This window comes from Bombina bombina, chromosome 9, assembly GCF_027579735.1.
Source record: "Bombina bombina isolate aBomBom1 chromosome 9, aBomBom1.pri, whole genome shotgun sequence".
NCBI lineage: Eukaryota > Metazoa > Chordata > Amphibia > Anura > Bombinatoridae > Bombina > Bombina bombina.
The window spans coordinates 163,477,967-163,490,103 of NC_069507.1; the positions used below are offsets into that span (position 1 = coordinate 163,477,967).

A 12,137-nucleotide genomic window follows, 5' to 3' on the forward strand; every position below is an offset into this window, starting at 1 on the left:
GAATATCATGGGAGTGAAGCAAATTTGATAATGGAAGTAAATTGGAAACTATTATAAAATTGAATTCTCTTTCTGAATCACAAAATATTTTTAGGGGTTTCATATCCCTTTAAGAAAGTTATTTAATACAAAGACAAGTGTTCACGTCTGCTTGGGATTGGCAAATTGTGTGTCCTTGATGGTCCCCATAACTGTTCATGATTAAAGCCATATATAGCCAAATGGTTAAAAAGAAAGGTTTTTAATTAGCGCTGCGGAATCTGTTGGCGCTCTACAAATAACCGATAATAATAATAATTGTTTTTGTTTTGATTACAATAAATGGAAATTCCAGATTTTGTGAAACTTACCAACGTCTGTTGTATTTCCTTTATAGATGCCGACTTTGTGTCCTCGGCTCTGGTTCAGGAAAGCTTAAATGAGGAAGTAGGAGACGATGACAAAATCTATTACTTTTTTAATGAGAGGGCAGTCGAGGAGAGTTCATCTTTTCTGGACAAGACTCAAGTGGCCAGGGTAGCCAGAGTGTGCAAGGTAAGCTAATATATTAATAATATACTATCTCTTTAACATGAATAAACAAACATGACATTAAATCACTGACCATTGTTAAAGGGATACTAAACCCCATTTTTTTTCTTTCAGGATTTGGATAGAGCATTCAATTTTAAGAAATTTTCTAATTTACTCCTATTATAATTTTTTTCGTTCTCTTGATATCTTTATTTGAAAATCAGGGATGTAAGCTTAGGAGCAGGCCCATCCAGGTAGCGCTTGCTGATTGGTGGCTAAATGTATATAATATACTGTAAACTGCATGCGTAATAGGAAATTTAGTTTACTGTAAAGTGCCAACAGATTATGAAATGGTACATGAAGGCATCATGAAAAACAAAGCAGAAGATAGGTTATGATGGATCTTTGTGGAATTGAGGACCTTAATTGAGATCTTACAATAAAGGGGAGAGTATGGCTGATAAACCCAACTATGTTGAAGGCAACTGAGGGGTAAAAGTATGGGACACAACCTTTTGTCTTGGCTATGAGCAGTTTGTTTGTGACCGTTCTGGCTGCGGGTTTTAGTGGCAGGTAGATGGAAGCCAGATTGCATGGAGTCTTGATTTGATTATGTGCTGAAACTTACATGAATTTATAAATAACTAAAATGCTACATAGATATTGACGGCAGATAAGAGCCATAGGCCCAGCAAGTCTGCCCGATATTTCCTAAAAATATAAATTCATCTAATTCGTAGGATAGCCTTATGCTTATCCCAGGCATTCTTATAGTTCCCCACAGTGTTTGTCATTACTACCTCTTGTGGAAGTTTATTCCATAAATCAATCACCCTTTCTGTATAGAAGTGAAAGGGTGATTGATTCATTGAGTAAACTTCCACAAGAGGTAGCAATGACAAACACTGTGGGGGACTATAAGAATGCCTGGGATAAGCATAAGACTATCCTGCAAACTATATATACGTTTTTACTTATAGGAAATATTGGGCAGACTTGCTAGGCCTATATCTGATGTCATATTTTATTTCATGATTCAGATAGAGCATAAAGTTTTAAGCAACTTTCTAATTTACTCCTATTATCAGCTTTTCTTCATTCTCTTGCTATCTTTTTTTTAAAAGCAGGAATGTAAATCTTAGCAGCCAGCCCATTTTAGGTTCAGCACCATGGATAGTGGTTGCTTATTGGAGGCTTACATTTACCCACCAATAAGCAAGCATAACTCAGGTTCTCAACCAAAAATGGACCGGCTCCTATGCATCAAATTCCTGCTTTTTAAATAAAGATAGCAAGAGACCAAAGAAAAATTGATAAAAAGGGGTTAACTGGAAAGTTGCTTAAAATTGAATGATCTATCTGAATCCTGGATGAACAAATTGGGGTTTAGTGTCCCTTTAAGGATAAATTCCTGTTTTCCACTTCATCCTTTGTTTTTGGATGAACCTTGCTGCCTACCTTCTCCTGTTCATCCAGTACCCACTGACAATTTCTAATACACAACAATGTATCATGTTACAGGGCTTCATGAATGAGCCCATTTAATTTACCTCCATAAAATGTAATTGTATTTATCTTGCTTTTCACTTCCCTGTGTGATTAAGGATCATTAGGACTGTATTAAAGAGATGTAAAACCCAGCATTTTTCTTTTATGATTCAGATTGAACATACCATGTTAAACAACTTTCCAATTTACTTCTATTATTAAATTGTCTATGTTTTCTTGTTATCCTTTGTTGAAAAGCAGGAAGGTAAGCTCAGGAGTGTGCACGTGTCTGCAGCACTACATGACCGCAGCAAAAATGTTATATATTAGCACTAGATAGCAGCACTATTTCCTGTCGTGTAGTGCTCCATGCATGTGCACGCTACCTATCTAGATATCTCTTCAACAAAGAATAAGTAAATTGGAAACTTTTTAAAAATTGTTTTCTCTATCTGATTTATGAAAGGAAAAAATTGGGTTTCATGTCCCTTTAACTTCACTTAGGGAGGGCAGCATTATTAGAAGCCTAGCACATGTGCGTCCCTCCCCAGTAATGTTGCAACATTTCAAACCATGAGTAGACAAAGTGAGGTCTATAGAATATTATTGTGTTTATGCATGGGTGATCATGTGCTCACAAATGTACACATTTTAAATGGATTTCTCTATTGACAACATTGAGGAGATGAGGGTAGCAAGATATTTGTACGTTTACTTCCTGCTGTTTTAAAACTTTGCAATATACTTTAATTATTTATGTTGTCCCATTTCTACATAGTTATGAGCACTGCCATGTTTTAACCTAAGTTTTCGACTTATCTTTCCTGCTGAGGACAATTAAAAACAGATATGAAACATGCAGTAAAAATATCTGTCTCTGATTATCCTCAGTGGGTATAATTGGAAAATATGGTGGCGCCCATTACTTTGTAGAAGCTAAAGAACTTTATTGAAACTAAACCTTTACAATTATATATTTAATATTTAAACAACTAATATAAGTGTAAAAAAATACATCTGTGTATTATTCTGAGGCTAATCTTAGCTTTGAATAAATCATTATGTCTAGAATGTGTCTACTGTTTAGTATCATTTTAAACAATGTTCTGTATTTTTTTTTTTTAATACACTATATCCCATTAACTAAGTCCTGCTACTCTGAGAGTCTAGAATGCTGCCATTTCTGGTCACATGATCTAAGTGGTGGAACTGAGCATTATGGAGAATTGATTAGAGCAATGGACATGCAAATGATTGTTTGGTAAAATTCTTTTTTTTCCCCATCCTTGAGGGTTGGGGTGACTTAGTACCATCTATACCCACCAATGGTTTTTAGACTTGAAGGATAAGAATTGGGTTACTGGTTAAGCTTTAGCCACCTTTAACCCATTGTGCCATTTGCAGGTACTATATCACACAGTACTTAGCCCAGTGTATCGTGTTGATGTAGTACCTACGTCCAGCACAGAAGCACATGTTGCAGTCCCCACTATCAGTTTAGACAGCGGGAGCTGCAACCAGGGGGCTGAAGGCATCTGCCTTTACATGGTAAAGGAGCACTAATTGTGCTCCTTTACCATATAAAGCCAGATCGCCAATCATTACAGAGAGTGACACTGTCTGTGTCACTCTTTGCAATGATTTTCCATTTGTGCTGAGTGATGGGAGGGAAGGAGGGGGAGTTGGGTGAGCAGCCCAGCATAGGGAGGGGGAGAGAGGGAGGGGCAGGGTTTCCCTGCACTACAGAAAAATATTAGGCATGGTAGGGGGAGGGATAGGTATCAAAGCTACAGAAAATGATCATTTGGAAGGGGGAGGTGGGACCCTTCACTACAGAAAAACAGGTGTTGCTTGGAGGGGTGAGGTCAGGAGGGTGAGGGGGGTCTCTATACTACAGAAACATAAAATTGATAATATAAATTTAAATTAAAATAAATCATAATTTGTTTACTGGCAGACTGTCTGCCAGTAACACACTTGGCGTTGACAGTGTGAGGGGGGAGGGTAAGAGAGCTGTTGGGGGTATCAGGGAGGTGGGATCCCTACACTACAGAAATAAAAAAAAAAATATATTTAAAAAAAAAAAACTACACTGTCCTAAGCTACATATTTGCAGACTGTCTGACAGTTCTTAAAGGGACATTAAACACTAAATACATGCTAGATAGAATGATGCATTCAAAGAAAAGATTAGTCCATGACTAACATGTAGATGTATTTTTTAAAGTTTCATTAGTTGTTTAAAAAGTGACAAAATAAGTGTAAAGTTTTAGTGTCTATAAAACACTGGGAGCTGCCATGTTGTAACTTGTGTTACCTTCTCTGCTGTGGCCAATTAGGGACAGTTATAAATAGGTCACTAGAGTGTGCAGCCAATGGTTTTGCTGGATTTAACAGTGTTCTGCACTTCCATTTCTAACAGGAACTGAAAAGCTCACAATTTCTGAATGGAATTACAGGAGAAGAGGACAAAATAAATAATGAAAGTATATTGCAGAGCTGTTTTATTATATACAATTTATCATTTTATATTACCATCTCAAAGTGTTTAATGTCCCTTTAAGATGGTAGTGACCAGTGGGGGGAGGAGGGAAGAGAGCTGATGGGGAGGTATCGGGTAGGGATCAGGGGATGGGAGTTGTCAGATGAGAGGGTAATCCCAACACTAGAGCAAATAATAGCCTTACAATCTAACTGATTTACAGCTTCACTTCTGGGAATAACAGAAGTGTGGTGCCATCTGCAATTAGCGGCCTTTTAATAACAAAAAAAGCAAAGGCAAATCCATGCATGTCTGCTATTTATGGACATAAAGGATCCCAAATAACCTTTTACAACCATTTGAGTTGTGACTGCACAAGTGGTATGCAAATCATTTCAGTGAGAAGCCCAAAGTTTGTGAAAAAGTTCATGTTTTTTTTTTTTTATATATATATAAGATCGCATTTGGCAGTGAAATGGTTGCATGAAATATATAAAAAATGGGCCTAGATTAATTCCCTTGGTTGTCTACCTAAAAAAATTATATGTAGTTTTGATAGTTTAAATAAAACAAGGCTCTATTTCTGTTTAAATGGAGTGCAAGCAAAAATACTACAAAATCTCCAGTATTTAGGACACGTTTTTCTCTAAAAATTCCCGGTAGCGAAGGGGTTAATAAAAAAATTAAAATAAAATGTAATATGTACCTTCCATGTTTATGATTGAAAACAGTGAAGTCCTAAGTATTCTGTAATTCTACCAGGAAAACAAGCTCGGCAAACAAAAACAAAAAAAAGAAATATTATTTTTTAATATTTTAAATTGAATCACTAATTCTGTTTATTTCCATCATATCATTTTCAGATCGTGCCTTTAAAAACAACCCTTACAATTTCTTTGTAACTTGCTATTTTTTTCTGTTATTTTTAACATTTTAAAGTGCTATCAAAAGCAACAATTCTAGATTTAATTAAGGGGGAGTGAAAAGTTTATCAGCAACAGCTCCTTGTGAATGTTTACAAGAGAAGTTCAGTGAACTTTGTTTTATGATCCCACACTCCCAGTTGTGCCTCTTCTAAATTGTTTCATTTACAGAGTTTTGTCACTGACCGGAATTCCACTCAGCTAAGCTAAAAAAAAATAAAGGGACAGTATACACCAATTTTCATAAAACTGCATGTAATAGACACTACTGTAAATAAGAATATGCACAGATACTAATCTATAAACCCAGTATAAAACCTTTAAAAAACTTTCATAGAAGCTCCCAGTTTAGCACTGTTGATGAGGTTGACTGGGACACCCAGTGAAAGGGGCTGGAAAAACAAGAAGAGCAGATACTCCTCCCCCCCCTTCCCTGTATATGAAAAGACAGATAGCATAAACAGGAGCCAGCAGTAGTCTGTAAACGCGAGTATACATCTGACACTGTGGGGCTTGGTTAGGGGTCTGAAAATCAGCACAATGTTATTAAAAAAATAAGCAAAACTATACGTTGTTACAAAAACCCTCCCAGATGCGCTAAATAAATGAATCATCTACAAACATGTATGCCAAGAAAAAACTAGTGTACAATGTCCCTTTAAAATGATAATGCTTTGAGATTGTAATGTGAAAAGCCAAAATTCAACTTAACTTTCATGAGTTAGATAGGGCATGCAATTTTAAACAACTTTCCATTTTACTTTTATCATCAAATTTGCTTTGTTCTCTTGGTATCCTTTGTTGTAAGCTAAACCTCGGTAGGTTCATAAACTGTTTTCTAAGCCGTTGAAACCCCCTTTTATCTTAGTGAGTTTTTCACAAATAGACAGCGCTAGTTCATGTGTGCCGTATAGATTACATTGTGCTGAGTTATTTATGAGTCAGCACTGATTGGCTAAAATACAAGTCTGTCAAAAGAACTGAGATAAGGGAGCAGTCAGCAGAGGCTTAGAATACAAGGTAATCACAGAGGTAAAAAGTATAACAATATAACCGTGTTGGTTGTGCAAAAATTGGGAATGGGTGATAAAGGGATTATCTATCTTTTTAAACAATACATTTTTCAAGCAGATTTTCCCTTTAAATAAATAAGAGCGCAACATTTTAAATAACTTTAAAATTTACTTCAATTATCAATTTTTCTTATTTCTTTTTTTTTTTTTTAAATATTTTATTTATAATCCAAAAATATAAATACATGGCCTCTCAATTGGGCTTACCTTTCACCTCGCAGGGTGCATTACCGAATGTAAATAATAAACAAATGAACAGCCTTTCGTTCAGGCCCGCTTTTCGCCATGCAAGGTGTAAAACCATTTCCCGCTTTATACAACCTAAGCCCTTGTGATTTAATCCTAAAGCTTACTTTTTATCCAACGTTATTTCATACAGTGTAAGCCATCCTACGTTCTGTACTTATATTAGGATAATTTTATTCCCTCATATCACCCTACCCTAAACCAAAAAAAAAAAAAAAAACAGAACTGACATACAAACACTCAGACAGACAAGAAGAAAGAAAAAAAAAAAAAAATTAGATGTATATAATCTCTCTCCCATGGCCCCCACACCACTCGCACTACAGCTTCCTCTTAGGTTTCGGCTGTTTTCCTAAAAGAATACCAGAATTGTTCTTGTATAGTGTTTGGGAGGGAATGTATCAATTTTTCCCATTTCTTCCTATATTCTCTGCTGGTAAAATCATTCAATTCTTGAATATCAAATTGTTCAATAATAGCTTGTTTTATCAGAAAATTTTTCCAGTCTACGAAATTAGGTTTTTTACTATTCTTCCAATTTCTAAAGATTATACTTCTAGCCGCAAGTATTGAAATATTTATAAATCTCCAGTCTTCCCCCCATTCTTTAACCCTTAGTAAAAGTATTATGTGTTCTAATGTAAAGATACTAGATCTCTTTAGTATTTTACGTAGCCAAAACTCAATTTTAAGCCAGAATTGTCTAATTATAGGGCACTTCCAAATCATATATATTAAATCCGCTTCAGTTTGACTGCATTTAGGACATTTATTAAATTGTGTATTACCCCACTTCGCGCCCCTCTCTGGCGTGTAGTAAGTGCGGTATAATAACTTTAAGTGAGCTTCTCTCCAGGTTTCGGATATTGTTGTTTTAGCCACTTGGGAGATTGATTCTTTTATCTTTTCATTAGACTCGCCTAATTCGGTAATGAAGGGACTCCATCTATTCGTTATATTACCTAAGTTATTTAGACCTTCTTTAACAGAGATGAGTTTATACCAGGGTGAAATTGAACTCACTCCATGCATAACCATTTTTACCCATGATTCAATTTTTCCCCATCCCCAATTCCACCCATTTTCCCTGATCAATTGCTGAGCATAATGCCTGACCTGGAGATAGGCGAAAAAATCTCTGTTATCTATGTGGAAATCAGTTTTCAAAGAGTCGAATGATTTAACAGTCTTTCTTTCTTTATCTAGTATTTGCCAAATAAATTCTAACCCTTTAGCCCCCCAGCTCTGAAAAACAGTGGAATTAAAGCCCCCTGGGAAAGCTAAGTTATTTTGTATTAATAAATATTTGGACATCTTATATTTTATTCCTAAGATAATACACAACTTCTGCCAAGCTATGATGGGATTTACAATAGTTTTTATATTTTTAATATTTGTTGGCAGTCTTCGCCATGGACAGTGTATCAAATTCACCAAGTTATGTGGCATACAGAAATTCCTTTCAATTTCTGGAATTATGAAGTACAAGACCCCTGTTATCCATTCTACCACTATCCTACTTAACATTATCCAGTTATAATGTTCCAAGTTTGGGAGAGCTAATCCACCCATATCTCTTTGTAAATATAATTTATTCATAGCTATTCTTGGTTTCTTATTATTCCATATGAATTGCCTTACCGCCACCGAGATCTCTCTGATGTCTTTCTTTGACATCGGGATGGGAACGTTTTGAATTAAATACAATATTTTAGGGAACATTATCATTTTAAATGTGTTAACCCTGCCAGTGAGTGATAAGAGTAATTTAGACCAAGCTTTTAAATCTTCTTTTAATTTTCTAATCAGGGGTGTATAATTTAAGCTATACAATAGGTCCTCTTAAGTTGAGATTAAGATTCCTAAGTACCTTATACTTTCTCGAGCTAGCTTAAAATGATTTCCTGGGCTCCAATCTTTATCTTCCCTTAGTATCATCAATTCAGATTTGTTTATGTTAATCTTATAGCCTGAAAAGGTACTAAAGTCTTCTATTATTTCCAAAACTAATGGGATATTAACCTTTAGATTGCGAACGTATAACAATAGGTCATCTGCATAAAGGGAGACTTTACTCTCATATTTGCCCACCATTATGCCCTGTATTCTTTCTCTTAACATTATGGCTAGTGGCTCTATAACTACATTAAATAGTAGCGGTGAAAGAGGACAGCCCTGTCTAGTGCCTCTCTCTAACAATAGGTTTTTTGATACCTGGCCATTCACCAAAATTGCAGTGCATGGTTTTCTGTAAATATTTTTAATCAATTGTATTATAGTTTCTGGGAACCCAAACTCTGACATTGAGGTGAATAAATGGTCCCATTCCACTGAGTCAAAGGCTTTCTGTGCATCTAGGGAGAGTATAGCTAAACTAGGTCTGTCCCCTTTCATGTTTTTATCTTTATGTTTTTGAGAATGTTTTTCACTTTTCGTAGAATCTAGCACTAAAAACAATTTTCGTAAATTGGAGGCGGAGTTTCTTCCTACCATAAAGCCCGTCTGGTCAATATGAATAATAGATTTTAATACTGCCTGAAGTCTGTTTGCGATAATACCGGTTAAGATTTTGTAATCCGAGTTCAACAAGGATATGGGTCTATATGATTCCATCAGTGTGGAATCTTTATCAGGTTTTAAGATTAACGTGGTCCAAGATGCCGTGAAATTGGAAGACATTTCTTTCCCTTTTATAAAGTAATGGTTAAACAGTGTAGTTAAAGTTGGAACTATACTCTCTATTAGTAATTTATAATACTCATTAGGTAATAGATCTGGACCTGAAGCTTTGTTATTTTTTAACTTCTTGATGGCGTTGATAACTTCTTCTTCTGATATTGGTTTGATAAGTTTGTTTCTTTCTATTTCATCAAATTTTGGTTTTGTTATCTTAGCCCAGAAATCATCCTTATTTTCGAGGTTCAATTCTCCCGAACCATAAACCTTTTGATAATATTCTTTAAACAATCTTAAAATGTCTTTCGTCTTATGTTCTATCTTCCCCTTTGTCATTATCCCGCCAACATGATTATGTCCTTTAGCTCTCCTTACCAAGTTAGCTAGGAATTTCCCTGTTTTATTTCCATGTCTAAAATTTTGCTGACAGCCTAAGTTCTTCTTGGGTAGTTTTATTAAGAAGCCAGATGTCCCTAGCCTCCTTAGCGTCTATAAAGTGTTGCCAGTTGGTGCTATTTGATTCCTCCAAATACTTATTATATGCTGAAGATAATCTTTTTAACATTTCCTTTTCTTTAATTTTTTGTTTTCTCTTTCTATTGCTCAAAAAAGCAATAACTTCACCACGCATTACTGATTTTGATGCTTCCCAAAATATCTCTGGTTTTTCCAAGTATTCTACGTTATTTGTATAAAAATCCTGCCATTTTGTCATCAACATATTTTTAAATTCTCTGTCATTAATCAAATACTTAGGAAACCAGAATCTTCTCACGGGGGAGTTATCATTATCCAGGCTAATTTTAAGAATTATTGGGGCATGGTCTGATATTATTATGTCTTTTATTTCTGCATCGACCTAGAGGCCAGTTAATTTCTCTGAGATCATGAACATATCTATCCTTGAAAACGTCATATGAGCCTTTGAGGCACACGTATACTCCCTGCCAATTGGATTCCTCTCTCTCCAGATATCTTTCACTTTAAGATTAGCTATAAATTTACTGAGTAACTTAGCCTCAAGCTTATCTCTTCTAGTTTTCCTCCCGGTATCTCCTTTTCTAGCTCTGTCTAGAGGGATTTGAAACACCATGTTAAAGTCACCCCCTAGGATAAGAGCCCCCTCTGCCTTTTCCAATAGCTGGGATTGGAGTTCTGACCAGAATATTGGATTGTAATCGTTGGGACCATAGACGTTACATATAGTAAATTTTCTTCTCTCAATTACCAATTTTAGAATCATATATCTTGCTTCTGAGTCTAGCTCAGTGGATAAAATAGTATATTGTAATTTTTTATTCAAAAGAATTGCTACCCCTTTCTTTCTTTTGCTGCATGGGGTTCCCACTACTTCTCCCACCCAGCCTGCTCTCAGTTTGAGCAGTTCTACTTCTTTCAAGAGTGTCTCCTGGATGAGGGCAACATCTGCCTTCAGACTCTTAAGCTGAGCCAAAATTGTTTTCCTCTTCATCGGGGAGGTGATGCCGCTCACATTCCAGGAGACACATTTAATTTGATTAATCATTTAAACTATAGTAAAAGTGCCCACCTGAGTGCGAGTAGCGTATAGGGCACGGGGAGAGAGAAAAAAAAAAAGAAAAGAAAGAACACCCCCCCCCCTCCCAGGCCCACATTTCCCCGCTCCCCAAAGAACTCTACATTCTCTATCTATCTTGTCCATCAAATATATTCAAACCTTTTTTTTATTATGATTAACCACTGTTATATTACCTCTTCTCTCATAAAGGCTTCAGCCTCCCTAGGGTTTTCTAGCAGTCTATTCCCTTCAGTGCCTTGTACACGGATTCTAGCAGGGTATATTAATGTGGCATTGTAACCTTTATTGATCAGCTGAGTACATGCAGGCGCCATTAATTTCCTCTTGCTAGATACCTCTGCCGAGAAATCCTGAAATATAAGGATCTTTTTCCCTTCAATAACTATGTCTCTCTTTTTCCTAAAGTGCTGTAGTATTTTCACCTTATCTTGGAAATTGAGGTATCTAGCAATTATTGGTCTGGGTCTGTCGGAATTACTATCTTCTCTTCTATGCCCTATTCTATGCACTCTCTCCACTGTAAGAGGAAGATCTGTGGATGGCACATCTAGTAATTTTGGTAGAATTTCAGACATAAATAAATTTAGATCCTTATATTGTGTGTTTTCGGGTAATCCTATAATCTTTAAGTTGTTCCTACGTGCACGGTTTTCTAAGTCCTCAACTTTCTGCTGTAGTCTATCCAAATCTTTCCTCATGTCAGTGTTGCTTAGCTCATGCCCTTCCACCCTATCTTCCAAATCTGATATACGTTGTTCAGCTTCCCCTAACCTTTTGGAGAAGTGTCTAACTTCATTAGCAAGGCCAGATATCTCAGATTTAATTAGTTCAAACTGGGGCAAGAAGATGTCTGACATCGTTTTAGTTAGTGCTTGTGTATCTAACTGGTTGATACTCTAATTTATGGTTTCAGATATATTTTCACTACCTCCTTTATTTTTTTTCTCCCTGCTCCTGGCTGCCATAGCTGGGGATTTATTTTTGTATTGTGAAACAAACTTGTCCATAAGGGATCACACCGCCGTTTGTTGAAATACTCTGACAGGTTTTTGTTTGTTTTTTTTTTTTTTTTTTCCCCTTTCTTTTCTTTTTTCCCCCCTGTCTGCTTCAACTGTTGATGATTCTAAAACTTAACCAAGAGTATGTTTTCCAGACAGTCTTTTACCCCTGATTAT

At 35.9% G+C, this 12,137-nt stretch overlaps 1 protein-coding gene across 1 annotated transcript in view; it reads left to right on the plus strand.

The window, feature by feature from the left end:
• The window catches only part of SEMA4G (semaphorin 4G), a 531,345-nt gene that overhangs the window by 297,060 nt on the left and 222,148 nt on the right, over positions 1 to 12,137 (plus strand). Inside the window, exon 8 of the mRNA XM_053692470.1 lies at positions 377 to 534. Within this exon, the coding sequence (XP_053548445.1) occupies positions 377 to 534 (158 nt within the window). The remainder of the gene's footprint in view (positions 1 to 376; positions 535 to 12,137) is intronic.